General features: G+C 43.3%; 1 protein-coding gene across 1 annotated transcript; it reads left to right on the top strand.

Moving 5' to 3' along the window:
• Positions 1-3: 3 nt before the first annotated feature.
• Positions 4-18,462, top strand: LOC129868374 (GAS2-like protein 2A). The gene is made up of 6 exons (XM_055942303.1): positions 4-1,132; positions 1,800-2,041; positions 4,670-4,777; positions 5,210-5,306; positions 7,934-8,243; positions 16,609-18,462. The coding sequence occupies exons 1-6, from the start codon at positions 775-777 to the stop codon at positions 18,311-18,313; spliced, it is 2,820 nt and encodes a 939-aa protein (XP_055798278.1). The 5' UTR covers positions 4-774; the 3' UTR covers positions 18,314-18,462.
• Positions 18,463-20,093: the final 1,631 nt, after the last annotated feature.

Here is a 20,093-nt window from a genome sequence, read left to right on the forward strand (position 1 = left end):
CTCCATGTAACTATGCATGGAATTATTTGTAAAGTAGTATTTTGTCTTTGCCCATCAACCCAGAACTATTCTTGTGGCTTTTTTTTAAAGGTATAAAGACAGCTATACACATTTACATTTACCGTTTGAATAGTGAAGGGGTGGGGGGGAGGGTGGAAATGTACACTAAGAATTCCAATGTGCAAACATATCACCTTGAGTGTCTGACAATGTAATTTAGTTACTACACCTCATTATTCAAATTAAAATGTTTATGTGTAACTTTAATTCTGGGTTAACAAGATTATATAAAAGGGGAAATAAGTGGCGTCCATCTACAAAATAATTAATCAAACGCTTAAGAACATTAAACAAAACGTTTTGGAAGGAATTTTGAACTTGTTGGGGGAGACTGGTTGTGAAATGGTTAATGGGAATGTTTGGAATGAGCTCTTTACCTTGTAACCAAGGAGAGTACCACAGAAGCCACAAAACAAACTGGCAGCCTGGGTAGCTAGAGAAACTTAAGTGTAGACAGATTTCAGTTTGATTTTGACTATTTCGAACATTTTATTAATTACCATCTTTTGAAATGAATAACTTTATAGTCGAGCGTTTTACACTGTAAATCACTATAACGTTAGCTAAACTAGCTAGCTACGCGTTCAAACCGCATGAAACAAGTTGAACCAGGTGCAGGCTGAGGCAATATTATATTTGCGATACAACTTTCACGATATTTTTGCCTCATGTCGTGACTTCTCTGCTTGAAGTGTTCATTTCATATTTCTCACAATGTTCACTGGGATTCATCATGCCACAAATCAAAGCATCAAGCCCTTCAAGTCTAGCGAAGAGTACCTGTATGCGATGAAGGAGGATTTGGCAGAATGGTTGAGAGATTTGTACGATATTGATATTGACGTGAACAACATAGTGGAGGCGCTCGAGACGGGCGCTGTCCTCTGTTCCCACGCCAATAATGTCACACGAGTGGCGGGAGAGTTCATTCAAAAGTACGGGATGGTGCGACAGGTCCAGCTGCCAACGAACGGTGTAACGTTCGTAAATTCGGCCCAACCTGAAACTTTTCTGGCCCGGGACAACATCTCAAATTTCATCAGTTGGTGTCGAAAGCATATGAATATTAAAGGTATGACAATATTCCTGCATAATGGCAATTAATGTTTTGACTGACAACTACTTTTGCTGGCCACAATTTTTAATTTGCATATATCCTACGGAAGGCTTGAACGTAATTATAGTTTAACTAGGTGAAACCATTGCAGTTGTCACTCAGGAGTATCACAGCTGTGAATGTAATATTCTTTATATGCCGTAAATCCACACCCACTTGCCCCACAGGTCAAGTGGCAAACAGGTGTGACAAACTGACATGAATGTAGTCTCTTGAAATAATGGCTGGCTGACCAGCATCTCAATATTATTTCTATGCCTATTGTATTCAAAAAAATATATTTCTGAACGCATGCACACATTCAGTAGCCTACAACGGACAGTGTGTGCTAGACAAGTGCTCAACAGTGTTTGATGGAATGCAATCAATATGGAAATGTACCACTAGGTGAGGCTCTAAATCCATACTTCATAGGAACATGGCCTCATGAACCTTTCCCTCAATTTTTTAGATCTGTACTTTTCTAATGATCACATCCCTGGATAGAACATTCATCTGGAAACAGAAAACTCAGCGCCCAGGGTTTTCCTGGTCATGTTGGTCACATGATGCTGCTCCTTCATATTGCGTTAACATCTCGATCCTCAGACGTCTCACTCAATCCTTCTCACTCCTTCTCCAGATGTGCTCATGTTTGAGACAGACGACCTAGTGCTGCGGAAGAATGAGAAGAACTTTGTGCTTTGTCTGCTGGAAGTAGCCCGGCGGGCCTCTCGTTTCGGCATGGCCGCCCCCGTGCTGATACAGTTGGAGCAAGAGATCGAGGAGGAGATCAGAGAGGAGCTGGAGCTGCCCCTGGAAGAGACCCCGCCACTAGCCAAACCCCAGCGGCGCACCTCCAACACTCAAAACCTGGATGAGATGGTGAGACTGCACCGCTGGAACCAGTTCACAAATTGGAACCAATGAACAAATCTTCCACTATAATCAGTGATCAAATCCACTATTCCAACATGTTCACATATCTCCCACAGTCACTAATATTATCTGTAATTGTAATCAGCGATCAAATCTATTTTAAGTGACCAGTTATTACAAATCTACCACTATTACAAGTGAACTCTACAATGAGCAAGTCTACTGTAACTAATGCTCAAATCATCCAACGTAACCAGTGATCAGATCTGCCGGCAATGTGGCCAGTCTGGTTTAACTACTGATCTGGGTCCCTCTATGGGGAAAGGACTAGTACTCATGAGGTTTTATACACTGAATTATATTAGACTTGTTGAATTAGACTTGATAAACCTAATGATGGTAGTTTGGGCTATAGGGGTTATTTCCATTTTAATGAAGTTATCTGAGGAAATTAATTAGACCATATAATTTTTGTGGAAAAGATTAACAGACCATGGACATTGCTGTACAAAATAGGCTACAGGATTGACTTGAATCTTTTCTTTTCAATTTGACCTTAACTAAGCCAAAGGGAAAACTGTCTTGGCAATGGATGGACCACCACCTTTTGCTGTCGTAACTCACTTATAAAACCCTGTGTCGAGGGATAAAGGCTTGTTTTTGATGCTACAAAGATGTGAGTTGTAGGACAAGCAGGGGAAATGTCTTGGCGGGTGCCTTGACTGCCGGGATGTGTCTGATTTGTATAAGTCTGGGGTTCAATACAGTCACTGATATATTGCATATTTAAGCAATAGCTGGATAGTGTAAGGAGACAAACAGTATTGCTGCCTTTGTATAACACAGTGTGTCTTTGTGTGAGACTGAATTGTACTTGATTTGAACTATTAGTCACCCTGGCTATAGAGTAAAGACAACATATAAAAACGTACAGTACATCATGTGCAGTACTTTTGATTACGTACAGTTGAAGTCGGAAATTTACATACACCTTAGCCAAATACATTTAAACTCAGTTTTTCACAATTCCTGACATTTAATCCTAGTAAAGATTCCCTGTCTTAGGTCAGTTAGGATCACCACTTTATTTTAAGAATGTGAAATGTCAGAATAATAGTACAGCGAATGATTTATTTCAGCTTTTATTTCTTTCATTACATTCCCAGTGGGTCAGAAGTTTACATACACTCAATTAGTATTTGGTAGCATTGCCTTTAAATTGTTTAACTTGGGTCAAATGTTTCGCGTAGCCTTTCACAAGCTTCCCACAATAAGTTGGGTGAATTTTGGCCCATTCCTCCTAACAGAGCTGGTGTAACAGTCAGGTTTGTAGACCTCCTTGCTCGCACACGCTTTTTCAGGTCTACCCACAAATTTTCTATAGCATTGAGGTCAGGGCTTTGTGATGGCCACTCCAATACCTTGACTTTGTTGTCCTTAAGCCATTTTGCCACAACTTTGGAAGTGTGCTTGGGGACATTGTCCATTTGGAAGACCCATTTGCGACCAAGCTTCAACTTCCTGACTGATGTCTTGAGATGTTGCTACAATATATCCACATAATTTTCCTGCCTCATGATACCATCTATTTTGTGAAGTGCACCAGTCCCTCCTGCAGCAAAGCACCCCCACAACATGATGCTGCCACCCCCGTGTTTCATGATTGGAATGGTGTTCTTCAGCTTGCAAGCCTCCCCCTTTTTCCTCCAAACATAACGATGGTCATTATGGCCAAACAGTTCTATTTTTGTTTCATCAGACCAGAGGACATTTCTCCTAAAAGTACAATCTTTGTCCCAATATGCAGTTGCAAACCGTAGTCTGGCCTTCTTATGGAGGTTTTGGAGCAGTGGCATCTTCCTTGCTGAACGGCCTTTCAGGTTATGACGAAATAGGACTCGTTTTACTGTGGATATAGATACTTTTGTACCTGTTTCCTCCAGCATCTTCACAAGGTCCTTTGCTGTTCTTTGATTGATTTGCACTTTTCGCACCAAAGTACGTTCATCTCTAGGAGACAGAACACGTCTCCTTCCTGAGCGGTATAACGGCTGCGTGGTCCCATGGTGTTTATACTTGCGTACCATTGTTTGTACATATGAACGTGATACCTTCATGCGTTTGGAAATTGCTCCCAAGGATGAACCAGACTTGTGGAGGACTCTGCAATTTTTTTGAGGTATTGGCTTTCTTTTGATTTTCCCATGATGTCAAGCAAAGAGGCACTGAGTTTGAAGGTAGGCCTTGAAATACATCCACAGGTACACCTCCAATTGACTCAAATTATGTCAATTAGCCTATCAGAAGCTTCTAAAGCCATGACATCATTTTCTGGAATTTTCCAAGCTGTTTAAAGGCACAGTCAACTTAGTGTATGTAAACTTCTGACCCACTGGAATTGTGATACAGTGAAATAATCGGTCTGTAAACAATTGTTGGAAAAATTACTTATGTCATGCACAAAGTAGATGTCCTAACCAACTTGCCAAAACTATAGTTTGTTATCAAGAAATTTGTGGAGTGGTTGTAAAATGAGTTTTAATGACTCCAACCTAAGTGTATGTAAACTTCCGACTTCAACTGTACATGTTCAAGTGTTGGCTCTTGGATTTCACCTGTGTTTTTGTTTCTCAGGTCCAGTACCTCATAAGCCGCTGCACCTGCCCCACACAGTTTCCCATGTTCAAAGTGTCTGAGGGCAAATACAGGGTGGGGGACTCCAGCACACTCATATTTGTTCGGGTATGCCTCCCTTCGCCATCTGTTCTACTCCCTTCCCTCTCTCATCCTCCTCATCAATTGCTCACGCTTTACAGCTGAACTCATTCTGTGCCTGTCACGTCTCATCTCTGACAATCTATCACCAATATACCCGTATACTGCAGCACTCTATGGGCAAAAAAAAAAAAACTTTCAGTGGAAAATTTTTGTTATGTTTTGTGCTTTTTTTACTGTGGCAGAAAGTGGGGTGTGGTATCTGTGGGGTGTGACATATGTAACCTTGAAGGTCTCTTGGAAGGCTTTGAAATGCTTAATGCTATGTAGTCATTATTGTGAGTGAATCATATGTCTTTTACTATCTTAACCCACCAATTATACAATGTTGCAGTTGTGCTCTTTTTCATAGGTATGGTTTGTGTGTGTGCGCCCGCATGCGTGTCCATGTTTTATCAGATCCTGCGTAATCATGTGATGGTGCGAGTAGGTGGAGGTTGGGACACCCTGGAGCACTATCTGGACAAGCATGACCCCTGTCGCTGCACCTCTATCAGTGAGTTCTCTCACACACACACACACACACACACACACACACACACACACACACACACACACACACACACACACACACACACACACACACACACACACACACTAGCCCCCCTCCTCGACTGAACCTGCTCGCATCACCATCACTTACATAATGCAGGAGCATCCACCAGGCAATTAGACTGATATAAGAAGGAGTCAATATTCATCACGACACACAGGGTGCCTGCCTCTATTCCTCTCCCACAGCTCCTGAGAACTCTAACCACAATACTATACAACAACGCAACTCAACTTTATTAATCCCCACAGGGAGCAATTTAGTTTAGAAGGAATCAGAGTATATGGATGTGTTATATAATTACAGTAGGATGGAGAAGTGGAATACCTGGAATATTACTCAAAGCGATTCCCAATATTGCAATACAGTCTAGGGCATGCCGCACACTAGGTGGCAGTCCACACCTTAACCATTGCGCTTGTCATGATTGGACAAATGAGCTGCTCGTTGTGTATTATTGTGCATTGACAAGCACATGCATTTAAAGGGGCCAAGGAAAGGAAGAATAGATGGATGACTGCGGCCCCCGCTGCGCTACTGAGTCACACTCTGTGATATCAGAGCTTCTGTCAATTATATTACTGCTCCACACTAGATGCTGGTGTAATAAAGGACTTACACTATATATACAAAAGTATGTGGACACCCCTTCAAATTAGTGGATCTGGCTTTTTCAGCCACACCGTTGCTGACAGGTGTATAAAATGGAGCACACAGCCATGCAATCTCCATAGATGAGCATTGGCAGTAGAATGGCCTTACTGAAGAGCTCAGTGACTTTCAACGTGGCACCGTCATAGTATGCCACCTTTCCAACAAGTCAGTTACTAGAGCTGCCATGGTCAAATGTAAGTGCTGTTTTTGTGAAGTGGAAACATCTAGGCGCAACAACGCCTCAGCCGCGAAGTGATAGACCACACAAGCTCACAGAACAGGACCGCCGAGTGCTGAACTACGTAGTGTGTAACAATTGTCTGTCCTCGGTTGCAACACACTCTACCGAGTTCCGAACTGCCTTTGGTAGCAACGTCAGCACAAGAACTGTTCAGCAGGAGCTTAATGAAATGGGTTTCCATGGCTGAGCAGCCGCACACACACAAGACTAAGATCAACATGCACAATGCCAAGCGTCGGCTGGAGTGGTGTACAGTTTTCCACCATTGGACTCTGGAGCCATGGTAACGCGTTCTCTGGAGTGATGAATCACGCTCTACCATCTGGCAGTCCGACAGATTAATCTGGGTTTGGCGGATGCCAGGAGAACGCTACCTGCCCAAATGCATAGTGCCAACTGTAAAGTTTGGTGGATAGAGGAATAATGGTCTGGGGCTGTTTTTAATGCTTTGGGCTAGGCCCCTTAGTTCCTGTCAAGGGTAATCTTAATGCTACATCATACAATAACATTCTAGAAAATTATGTGCTTCTAATTTTGTGGAAACAGTTTGGGGAAGGCCCTTTACTGTTTCAGCATGACAATGCCCACATGCACAAAGCAAGGTCCATACAGAAATGGTTTGTTGAGATCGGTGTGGAAGAACTTGACTGGCCTGCACAGAGACCTGACCTCAACCCCATCGAAGACCTTTGGGATGAATTGTATCGCCGACTGCGATCCAGGCGTAATCGCCCAACATCAGTGCCCAACCTCACTAATGCTCTTGTGGCTGAATGGAAACAAGTCCCCGCAGCAATGAGCCAACATCTAGTGGAAAGCCTTCCCAGAGGAGTGGAGGCTGTTATAGCAGCGAAGGGAGGACCAACTCTATTAATGCCCATGATTTTGGAATGAGTTGGTCATGTAGTGAATGTAACTGAAGCATTGCGGGCCTCCTCTCCAAGGACGGCTTTTAACCAAAGGCATGTAACATCATAGCTGCAGGAAATAGGGGTGCTGAGCTTTTTTTAGTTTTTTTCTCTCACACAAAGTAGTTCACTGGGCCTGTATTAGCGAACCAATATAGCCATTGGCAAAAAAAATCACAGCACCCCTAATCCCAAACATCTTCCCGGGGCTTTGTAAAATCTCACTCCTGCCTCACCAGGCTTGTAAAATAAAGCCCAAAGAGGGCCAGAGTGGAAGGGATGGTAGACTGTGATTGTCATTTTGTCATATAAATAGAGACACATTTCTATTAGGAGCAGCCATTAGCCTAACCTCTATACTTTCAGCTGATGAGAGCTGATCTTTTATTCCCCAAATTTAGAGATTGGAAAAGTTGAAGCCAATGCAGAAATATGAATTGTGACAGGCACTGACATTGCAACCATTACCCTAATTGGTATTCATAAGATCTATCGGAGGTTAAATACTTCAGCTAAAAATGCAGTGGAGAAAAAAAACAAAAGTTATATAAATTGTGCTTCATTCCTAACAAGATCACCATGCCGCAAATAAGTGCTTTATATAACGATTACCATTCAAATTATGTGCTGCTGAATCCTGTATCTTACATTTTATTTTCACCTTGGTGATTTACTGGGATATTAACAGCTTCCCTGTAACACTGGTGACAGATGATGACTTTGTTTTCTTCTCTTATCTTGATTTCCATCCCTCTCCATCTCTTCAGCCCATAAGCTGGCACAGCGCCCTGGCACGCCGGTCCACGAGATCAAAGGCAGGTTGCCGGTGCGCCCAGACGGCCAGGGTCCAACCATGCCCACCATGCTGCTCATGAGTCGCCACGCCCAGACCCCCCTCCAGCCCGTCCTCTGGACCCCCTCCGAAGCCCCCTCCACCTACTCCCCCAGGGGCCTGAGGCCAGCCAGGACATCACCAGACCCAGGGCTCAGAGCCTCTTGCTCCCCCAACAGATCGTCCCTCTCTCCTGACCCAGGCCCCCGGTTCTCCAGGGAGATGAAGACTACTTTTTCCAACAGGTAAGTGAATAATGGTGATGGTATTGATGAAAATATTAGTAATATTGATGATAATGCTATTAAAGACAATGATGGACATTGAGGGTGTTGAAATTGATTGTAAGATCACATTCATGGGTGGTTTTCAGTACCAGGGTACATAATATATCAGTGAATGCCACACTGACCTTAAACACAGTTTGAACCTAACAGGATCATTAATAACACAGCTTGGTTCCCCTGGACCTTGTTATTAGTGCTGATCACTGCCATTTAACTACATTATTAGATTACCTGTTCATTGACGGATGCAAAAAGGTTACATAATATTTTGAAAAGCCCTCGCTTGTTGTCTGGCATCAGCAGCGAACGCCTTCCTAATATTGAGTTGCACCCACTTTTGTGCTCCGAACAGCCTCCATTTGTTGGGGCATGAACTCTACAAGGTGTCTAAAGCATTCCACAGGGATGCTGGCCCATGCTGACTCCAATGCTTCCCACAGTTGTCAAGTTGGCTGGATGTCCTTTGGGTGGTGGACTGTTCTTGATACACACAGGAAACTGTTGAGAGTGAAAAATCAATCAGCGTTGCAGTTCTTGACACTCAAACTTGTGCGCCTGGCACCTACTACCATACCCCATTCAAAGGAACTTACATCTTTTGTCTTGCCCGTTCACCCTCTGAATGACACACATACATAATCGTTGTCTCAATTGTCTCGAGGCTTAAAAATCCTTCTTCTCCCCTTCATCTTCACTGATTTGAAGTGGATTTAACAAGTGACATCAATAAGGGGTCATAGCTTTCACCTGTATTCACCTGGTCAGTCTGTCATGGAAAGAGCAAAATCACATCAAATTGATTTATATAGCCCTTCGTACATCAGCTGATATCTCAAAGTGCTGTACAGAAACCCAGCCTAAAACCCCAAACAGCAAGCAATCAGGTGTAGAAGCACGGTGGCTAGGAAAAACTCCCTAGAAAGGCCAAAACCTAGGAAGAAACCTAGAGGAACCAGGCTATGAGGGGTGGCCAGTCCTCTTCTGGGTGGAGATTATAACAGAACATGGCCAAGATGAATAAATAAATTACCAGCATGGTCAAATAATAATAATCACAGTAGTTGTCGAGGGTGCAGCACCTCAGGAGTAAATGTCAGTTGGCTTTTCATAGCCGATCATTAAGAGTATCTCTACCGCTCCTGCGGTCTTTAGAGAATTGAAAACAGCAAGTCTGGGACAGGTAGCATGTCCGGTGAACAGGTCAGGTTTCCATAGCCGCAGGCAGAACAGTTGAAACTGGAGCAGCAGCACGGACAGGTGAACTGAGGACAGCAAGGAGTCATCATGTCAGTTCGTCCCGAGGCATGGTCCTAGGGCTCAGGTTCTCCGAGAGAGAGAAAGAAAGAGAGAATTAGAGAGAGCATACATAAATTCACACAGGACACCGGATAAGACAGGAGAAGTACTCCAGATATAACAAACTGACCCTAGCCCCCTGACACATAAACTAATGCAGCATAAATACTGGAGGCTGAGACAGGAGGGGTCAGGAGACACTGTGGCCCCATCCGATGATACCCCCGGACAGGGCCAAACAGGAAGGATATAACCCCACCCACTTTGCCAAGGCACAGCCCCCACACCACTAGAGGGAAAACTTCAACCACCAACTTACTATCCTGAGACAAGGCCGAGTATAGCCCACAAAGATCTCCGCCACGGCACAACCCAAGGGGGAGCGCCAACCCAGACAGGAAGATCACGTCAGTGACTCAACCCACTCAAGTGACGCACCCCTCCTAGGGACAGCATGAAAGAGCACCAGTAAGCCAGTGACTCAGCCCCTGTAATAGGGTTAGAGGCAGTGGAGAGAGGGGAACCGGCCAGGCAGAGACAGCAAGGGCGGTTCGTTGCTCCAGAGCCTTTCCGTTCACCTTCACACTCCTGGGCCAGACTACACTCAATCATAGGACCTACTGAAGAGATGAGTCTTCAATAAAGACTTAAAGGTTGAGACCGAGTCTGCGTCTCTCACATGGGTAGGCAGACCATTCCATAAAAATGGAGATCTATAGGAGAAAGCCCTGCCTCCAGCTGTTTGCTTAGAAATTCTAGGGACAATTAGGAGGCCTGCGTCTTGTGACCGTAGCGTACGTGTAGGTATGTACGGCAGGACCAACTCGGAAAGATAGGTAGGAGCAAGCCCATGTAACGCGTTGTAGGTTAACAGTAAAACCTTGAAATCAGCCCTTGCCTTGACAGGAAGCCAGTGTAGGGAGGCTAGCACTGGAGTAATATGATAAAAAAAATGGTTCTAGTCAGGATTCTAGCAGCCGTATTTAGCACTAACTGAAGTTTATTTAGTGCTTTATCCGGTTAGCCGGAAAGTAGAGCATTGCAGTAGTCTAACCTAGAAGTAACAAAAGCATGGATTAATTTTTCTGCATAATTTTTGGACAGAACATTTCTGATTTTTGCAATGTTACGTAGATGGAAAAAAGCTGTCCTTGAAACAGTCTTGATATGTTCGTCAAAAGAGAGATCGGGGTCCAGAGTGACGCCGAGGTCCTTCGCAGTTTTATTTGAGACGACTGTACAACTATCAAGATTAATTGTCAGATTCAACAGAAGATCTCTTTGTTTCTTGGGACCTAGAACAAGCATCTCTGTTTTGTCCGAGTTTAAAAGTAGAACGTTTGCAGCCATCCACTTCCTTATGTCTGAAACACAGGCTTCTAGCGAGGTCATTTTCGGGGCTTCCCCATGTTTCATTGAAATGTACAGCTGTGTGTCATCCGCATAGCAGTGAAAGTTAACATTATGTTTTCGAATGACATCCCCAAGAGGTAAAATATATAGTGAAAACAATAGTGGTCCTAAAACGGAACCTTGAGGAACACCAAAATGTACAGTTGATTTGTCAGAGGACAAACCATTCACAGAGACAAACTGAAATCTTTCCGACAGATAAGATCTAAACCAGGCCAGAACTTGTCCGTGTAGACCAATTTGGGTTTCCAATCTCTCCAAAAGAATGTGGTGATCGATGGTATCAAAGGCAGCACTAAGGTCTAGTAGCACGAGGACAGATGCAGAGCCTCGGTCTGTCGCCATTAAAAGGTAATTTACCACCTTCACAAGTGCAGTCTCAGTGCTATGATGGGGTCTAAAACCAGACTGAAGCGTATATAGTGTTTGTCTTCTGAATTTTAACTTTTAATGGAGTCCGTTGACACTTTACTGGTGTTGAACATAGTACAGTACAGGCTGTATTTTTGAGCATCAAGCAAAATGTGTTTTGTAACCGATATTGAAATTACTCTTTTTGCTTTTTCCAAAGAGTGAAATTACATCATCTTTAAAGGAATTATCTAAAACGTGCAAGCTCATGCATGACTGTTATAATGTGACTCAATACCTCCATGCTGCACATAGTTTTACATTATTCACATTTTATTGTGTTGGATCATTTCACTGTTAACGTCCCCCCCTCCATGTTAGATCGTTAAAATGAATCAACTTTGTCATGCCGCCACAATGTATTATTAACATTGTAGCTGGCCTACTTCAGCACAAACAGTCACTGAAGTTATAATTATGTGGATAATGATTGTAGGGATGCATATGTTAGCATACACTACACCAACAACAAAAACGTTTTCAAGCATACACTACACCAGCAGGTATCTGTGGCAGCCTGCTTTTGGAAACGATATGCAAATTAACAGAATTATTAGAAAAAAACATTTTCTACAGTTTATATTATCGGTATGGTATACTCTAGATTATAATTTTCAGTATACCGTAGTCTATTCAACATATTTCAGTCTCAGCATTATGCTGCAGAATTCACTGAGAATGTAAAACCACTGACATAGATTTACAGACCTTCTATCCAGGTTAGTTTGAGGATATGAGGAGGACCACATATAATGTCCATGAAACAGTCTTTGTGGTCATCTTTGTCTATCATCACTGGTTGAAACCATGTCCTGCATCCTCTGTAGACTTGGATGTTGATGTAGCAGCTCTGCTTTGCTTTGATTTCTCAAATTCTGTAATGAGTTTCCAGGTACTTAAGCTCCAGGCTAGGAAATATTCTGAAATGGCATAACATTTTCTGTCCATTGAATTAATCTATTGCACAATAGCATGGCAAGCAAATAAACTCAGCAAAAAAAGAAACATCCCTTTTTCAGGACCCTGTCTTTCAAAGATAATTTGTAAAAATCCAAATAACTTCACAGATCTTCATTGTAAAGGGTTTAAACACTGTTTCAATGAACAATTAATGAATATGCACCTGTGGAACGGTCGTAAAGACACTAACAGCTTAGACGGTAGGCAATTAAGGTCACAGTTATGAAAACTTAGGACACTAAAGATGCCTTTCTACTGACTCTGGAAAAACACCAAAAGAAAGATGCCCAGGGTCCCTGCTCATCTGTGTGAACGTGCCTTAGGCATGCTGCAAGGAGGCTTGAGGACTGCAGATGTGGCCAGGGCAATAAATTGCTATGTCCTTACTGTGAGACGCCTAAGACAGCGCTACAGGGACACAGGAAAGACAGCTGATTGTACTCGCAGTGGCAGACCACATGTAACAACTAGAGGTCGACCGATTAGGATTTTTCAACGACGATACCGATTATTGGAGGACCAAAAAAGGCCGATACCAATTAATCGTCCGATTTATTTACTTGTAATAATGACAATTACAACAATACTGAATGAACACTTATTTTAACTTAATATAATACATCAATATCAATTTAGCCTCAAATAAATAATGAAACATGTTCAATTTGGTTTAAATAATGCAAAAACAAAGTGTTGGAGAAGAAAGTTAGTGCAATATGTGCCATGTAAAAAAGCTAATGTTTAAGTTCCTTGCTCAGAACATGAGAACATATGAAAGCTGGTGGTTCCTTTTAACATGAGTCTTCAATATTCCAGGTAAGAAGTTTTAGGTTGTAGTTTATTATAGGAATTATAGGACTATTTCTCTCTATACGATTTGTATTTTGTATAACTTTGACTTGGATGTTAGCCGGATGCTAGCCGTTTCACATCGGTTACACCAGCCTAATCTCGGGAGTTGATAGGCTTGAAGTCATAAACAGCGCAATGCTTGAAGAATTGCGAAGAGCTGCTGGCAAATGCACGAAAGTGCTGTTTGAATGAATGCTTACGAGCCTGCTGCTGCCTACCATCGCTCAGTCAGACTGCTCTATCAAATATCAAATCATCGACTTAATTATAACATAATAACACAGAAATACGAGCCTTTGGTCATTAATATAGTCGAATCCGGAGACTATCATTTCAAAAACAAAACGTTTATTCTTTCAGTGAAATACGGAACCGTTCTGTATTTTATCTAACGGGTGGCATCCCTAAGTTTAAATATTCCTGTTACATTGCACAACCTTCAATGTTATGTCATAGTTATGTACAATTCTGGCAAATTAATTACGGCCTTTGTTAGGAATAAATGGACTTCACACACTTCGCAATGAGCCAGGCGGCCCAAACTGCTGCATATACCCTGACTGCTTGCACGGAACGCAAGATAAGTGACACAATTTCCCTAATTATAAGAAATTCATGTTAGCAGGCAATATTAACTAAATATGCAGGTTTAAAAAATATATACTTGTGTATTGATTTTAAAGAAAGGCAATGATGTTTATGGTTAGGTACATTGGTGCAATGACAGTGCTTTTTTCGCAAATGCGCTTGTTAAATCATCACCCGTTTGTCGAAGTAGGCTGTGATTTGATGAGAAATGAACAGGCACCACATCAAGTATTTGCAACGCAGGACACGCTAGATAAACTAGTCATGTGTAGTTAACTAGTGATTATGTTAAGATTGATTGTTTTTTATAAGATAAGTTTAATGCCAGCTAGCAACTTACCTTGGCTTCTTGCTGCCCTCGCGTAACAGGTAGTCAGCCTGCCACACAGGCTCCTCGTGGAGTGCAATGTAAGGCAGGTGGTTAGAGCGTTGGACTAGTAACTTGAAGGTTGCAAAAACGAATCCCCGAGCTGACAAGGTAAAAATCTGTCGTTCTGCCCCTGAACAAGGCAGTTAACCCACCATTCCTAGTCCGTCATTGAAAATAAGAATGTGTTCTTAACTGACTTGCCTAGTTAAATAAAGGTGTAAAAAAAAAAAAAAAAAAACCTGTGTCCAAATATACCGATTACTGATTGTTATGAAACCTTGAAATCGGTCGATCTCTAGCAAAACCTGCACAGGATCGGTACATCCGAACAGCACACCTGCGGGACAGGTACAGGATGGCAACAACTGCCCGAGTTACACCAGGAATGCACAATCCCTCCATCAGTGCTCAGACTGTCCGCAATAGGCTGAGAGAGGCTGGACTGAGGGCTTGTAGGCCTGTTGTAAGGCAGGTCCTCACCAGACATCACTGGCAACAACATCGCCTATGGGCACAAACCCACTGTCGCTGGACCAGACAGGACTGGTAAAAAGTGCTCTTCACTGACGAGTCGCGGTTTTGTCTCACCAGGGGTGATGGTTGGATTCGCGTTTATCGTTGAAAGAATGAGCGTTACACCGAGGCCTGTACTCTGGAGCGGGATTGATTTGGAGTTGGAGGGTCCGTCATAGTCTGGGGCGGTGTGTCACAGCATCATCAGACTGAGCTTGTTGTCATTGCAGGCAATCAACGCTGTGCGTTACAGGGAAGAAATCCTCCTCCCTCATGTGGTACCCTTCCTGCAGGCTCATCCTGACATGACCCTCCAGCATGACAATGCCATTGCTCGTTCTGTGTGTGGTTTCCTGCAAGACAGGAATGTCAGTGTACTGCCATGTCCAGCAACGAGGCCGAATCTCAATCCCATTGCGCACGTCTGGAACCTGTTGGATCGGAGAGTAAGGGCTAGGGCCGTTCCCCTCCGAAATGTCCGGGAACTTGCAGGTGCGTTGGTGGAAGAGTGGGGTAACATCTCACGGCAAGAACTGGCAAATCTGGTGCAGTCCTTGAGGAGATGCACAGCAGTACTTAATGCAGCTGGTGGCCACACCAGATACTGACTGTTACTTTTGATTTTTACCCCCCCTTTGTTCAGGGACACATTATTCCATTTCTGTTAGTCACATGTCTGTGGAACTTGTTCAGTTTGTCTCAGTTTTTGAATCTTATGTTCATACAAATATTTACACATGTTAATTTTTCTGAAAATTAACGCAGTTGACATTGAGGACGTTTCTTTTTGCTGAGTTTAGGTCTATGCATTTTTGGTCATAGCATAAAACTTATCTCTTTATCAAATCATTTCTGGGTAACAATTGTGTACCTTACTGTAGTTTTAAATTAAAATGCATAGCATTTTTGGCCATAGCATACATCCAGAGATTGTGTGCTGTTCATCAACTTCAAGCAAATCACAAAGAAAAAAACAGCACAATAGCATTATATAGGCCCACTTAAAGGTAGACTCAGCAAAATGACTTTACCACGAACAGCACCGCAGATATTGAGATGAGCGAGATGCAAGACTTAGCTGTCACACACAGTATCTGCGCATGTGCACCGGTTCTCTTCAAGCTCTTACAGCTTGTGAGCCATGGGACCAAAACATCGGTGAAATTGAGCCTCACGCTTCAACACTCTTAGTTGTGGAAATTTACCCTCTGTGCTGTTTACGTTCTGCATCTGTAATATTGCTGGGTCTGCCTTTAAAGTCTATGACATGATAAAATAAAGATAATATTGACTGTCTCGATAAAATCCTAATCACATTTTCAGTGTTGCTGTCTACCAGGGAGTCACTGAGCGCCTTATATGTAATGTAGTATAGTGCATTCTGACAGCCTTTTTTACACGACAGTTTTTGCATTTATTATTACAATATTACAATATTATTGCTTTGCTAAACAATACAAGATTGAGACAGTTGGTGAAAGCAGAAACTCTAGGCTAGATGTGGGCATCTTACTTCACACAGTAACACATTCACTGTCTGTCTGTTGTTCGTTTTGTCTTGTGTTGTTTAATCTCAGTGCCCACAGGAGGCCTTTTGCCTCTTGCCTTCATTGTAAATAAGAATTGGTTCTTAATTGACTTGCCTGGTGAAATAAAGGTCAAACTATTTTAAATAATAATTTTTTAGTTTAAGCAGCTTTTGTTTGTTTTTTAGTTTGATTACCCAAACACACGCAGAAGTCGATTTGGTAGGCCAGGTTGTAGAGAAGCCTGGAAACAACTTTTATTCTGTATACTTATTCATGCGCAAACTTGCATTAACAAATTAATAATGGTAGTTATTTAGGTCACCTTGGAGAGATCGGATACGCAGTGGCATATTAAAACTTGACAGTGTGTGATTTTGTTGTGCTATTTCAGACTGAGACAGAGTGCTTCCACAACCAATCTCCAGCACCACCAGTCTGGGCGTAATAATGACTCAGCACTCAACTCTTCCACGAGGACAGGCAGAGAGGCCACACGCTCGTCCCAAGCCCCCCGCTTCACCAGCAGCCTGCCTCGGTCCATCCAACACTCCTCCACACCTCAACCCCAGCCCAAGACTAAGCCCCAGGCTCAGAGGCCTAGAACCCCCCTGGTCTTCCACAGGTCCTCTGGGCAGCAATCCTCCCTGCCCCAGCCCAGACCAGAAAACGGGCTTACTCAAACCTGGACAAAGTCTCAGTTTGCCTCTAAGCTAAGGCAGAGCTCCATGTTGGGCGGCAACAGCACAGAACCCTCAACCGGTACTGCCCCCCAGAGGCATGGAGGACCCAACACGGTAAGGGCTGCTACATCCACCAGATATACCCCTGTCTGCCCCAGACAACCCACCATCACTATCCAGCAGCCTGAAAAAAGTGATACTCTTCAAAAGAGCCCCGATTTAATTTGCACCTTCTGTCCAGCCAAAACATTCTGGGAAGAATCATCTGGGCAATGCCAAGTCAGGCCCTTCACACCCATTGGGGGAAACCTGAGGGATCCAAATAAGACACCCACCCCTTATGACATCACAACCAACCCTTCACACAGCGACTCCAACCACGAGAGAATGCAGGGCCTGACAAGACAGAATGCATTTGGTTTTCCTGTCAATGACAAGGCTTCTCACAAAAGCACTGTGGTGTACCTTGAAGAGCCTGAGCATCCAGAACTATGTAGCAAAGTCTTTGTGGCAGGAGACGGAGCGATAGACAATGCTTACCTGTTCACCCCTCCCCCCATCAGCCCAGCCCAGGAGGCCAGTCTGTACCAGAGTCTGGAGCACGAGATCCTGTCCAACCTCCAGCAGCTCAGCGTTGACTCAGATGACAGAAAACGCAAGCAAAATGGTCAATACCAACCATCTCAGAATATCGCTGAGAGCGATCATGGTGGATTCAGTACAGTTCTAGCTGGGTTCGAACCATCTCCACATACCTCAGCCTCTGATGCCACACATCCAGTTGAGGCCAGCTTTGATGCAGTCATCACTGAGCTCTCCAAAGGGAATAGGCTGCTGGAAAAGGTGTGTGTGGAGAGCTGGGTGAAAACACTCTCTGGTAGCCCTAGAGCTAGTAGAGAGACTTGCAGCAACACAGAGGTGGTGAACTCCAGCCTCAAAGTGGCTAAAGCCTGTGTGACCAGCTCCTGGTCCTCTATGGGCTCCAGTGTCGAGTCCAAAGAGCTGCCCACTGATTCTACAATCTCGCCTGACTCTGGGAATGGAGTTAGCATTAGCATAAATCGCAGGGTGACAGACGCCAATTCACCTGTGTTGAACCCCAGAGCCTCTACCATAACATGCCCTGATAGCCTGTTGAAACCAAGGAATGGGTCTTTCAGGCAGAAGAGGACCTTGAAGAAACCAGAGAGTGTGCCCTCCATCTACAAGCTGAAGCGCCGGCCCAGGCACGACTACAGACCAGGCAAGAAGCCCTCGCGAATCCCTACCCCAATCTCCTACAAAGGGGGTCAACCTGTGGGGGACCCTGGAGGGTCCAGAAGGGGGACACACCTAGACAAGCATCACACACCTTCCCCAGGCAGGCAGACAGGGTTCCACAGAAATGTATCAGAGCTACAGGCAGCATGGCTATGAAGCCACAGTGAGGCTAAGGTACAGGTACTGTACTACATTTATTTTTGGTCAAAGCTGAATTGATGCATCAGACCACACAAAGTAGTGGTGAAAGATTATCTGCATACAGTGGAGCGTTCATCTCAACAAATAAAGGTTTTCAACTATAATGCTCAGTTTCGGGTCAATTTATTACTTATTCTGTGTGCACTCCACTACATTGTGTGACAAAATCATTTTAATGCAAAACTTTCTTCAATGCTATGGTAATCATGTTTTTATTCCAAAAGAAAATATACATTTTCCATCATAATTCTCCTCTATTCCCTCTCCGACAGCTGAATATATTCAAATCCCTGTGATTTTATATGTAAGGGAAATCTAATTAGTGGGAGGTCAGATTTCCACTTCAATTTTGCTTCAGAGCAGTGCTCGGCTCCTTTACAAATGCTCTTTTTAAATGGGGAACCAGGGAGCAACACACACACACACACAGAGGCAGCGGGCAGCTGGAGGGCAATAAGAATAGAAGCATTCAGAGCTTAATATCAGACACATCTGCGCATCTCACAGCTGCTGCCTGTTACTCCAGGATCCGTTCTATCAGAGCACAAAAGATAAGCAGACAGCCTCACCCAGACCCACAGACTCGGTTATTGAGACATGGCTGAATTTCAGAGCCATTGCATTTATATAAGGCAGCAAACACACATCCACAAACTCAAATAGACATTAACACACTCCCACACACAAACTCAAATAGACATTAACAAACTCCCACACACAAACTCAAATAGACATTAACACACTCCCACACACAAACTCAAATAGACATTAACACACTCCCACACAGTCACACACAATGTGGTGGCTGAAGCCACAAACTCATTTGCTGTTTGATAGTTTTTTTTTGTTTAAATCGTTTTTTAAATAAAATATTCACTTTCATGATTGTGAGCTGAATCACAGATGAACTCTGAATAGATTTATTTTTTTCTTTGACAGCGCTTGTGTTTGATCAACATTCAAGGCATTATTTTTTTATTGATCTCTGCTTCTCAGGAGTGACCCTCTCGTTTACAGATCCGCAGGTTGCTACTTTAGCATCATTTGATTGCTTTATTTAGCCTAAGATGCTGTCTCAGTCACCTTGTGTGTATTGAGTTTATGGCTGCAACCTGCAGACTTCTATATACCCCTCTAGCAAAATGGTGCTTGGAAGATCAAGTCTGGAGCTATTAATAGCCCTTGTCAGAGCTGTAGCCCATCACACTACAGCAGCTGTGCTTGTTCCCCATCCGCTTGCACACACGTCACGCTCCTCGCCTCCTCAGTCTCTACTAGAAAGACTCATTCAATTACCTCTACTGGCTGTGGGCCGGCCAGCGAGACTGACACACTGGGATGAACAATACACACTGAGACATACCAGGGATCAGCATCCGGTAGCCTTAAACTCAAATTCTGTTTTTTCAGCAACTTAATTTCTCAAAACAAGCACCTATTAAGTTTGTTGAACAATTTGATTTGATTATAGCATTAAAACAGTAATTCACAACTAGTGTGTATTTTCTTATTAGGCCCTCAGTTTCAAGATGGCCCTCCAGTAGATATCTTTGAATACAATACTGATATTTTAGACACCTCACAATGCCAGGTTAGTGGTTCTCATCAAAATGGGCCTTTAGCGAGAGACCTCAGGAAATTAAACCGGAATCCTGAAAATAAAATGTTTTATTGGAATGTGTAATGATGTAGTACCCAGGTAAGAGATTATGCAGGTCTGTGACTAAGGCAGTGG

The sequence above is a fragment of the Salvelinus fontinalis genome, chromosome 13, assembly GCF_029448725.1.
Source record: "Salvelinus fontinalis isolate EN_2023a chromosome 13, ASM2944872v1, whole genome shotgun sequence".
NCBI classification, from domain to species: domain Eukaryota; kingdom Metazoa; phylum Chordata; class Actinopteri; order Salmoniformes; family Salmonidae; genus Salvelinus; species Salvelinus fontinalis.

Bases quoted from the DNA above. Each gene is read 5' to 3' on its own strand.
- LOC129868374 (XM_055942303.1), top strand. From the start codon at position 775: ATGTTCACTGGGATTCATCATGCCACAAATCAAAGCATCAAGCCCTTC. The intron at 4,778-5,209 runs GTATGCCTCCCT...ATGTTTTATCAG, and splicing joins GCACACTCATATTTGTTCGG to ATCCTGCGTAATCATGTGAT. The intron at 8,244-16,608 runs GTAAGTGAATAA...GTGCTATTTCAG, and splicing joins AAGACTACTTTTTCCAACAG to ACTGAGACAGAGTGCTTCCA.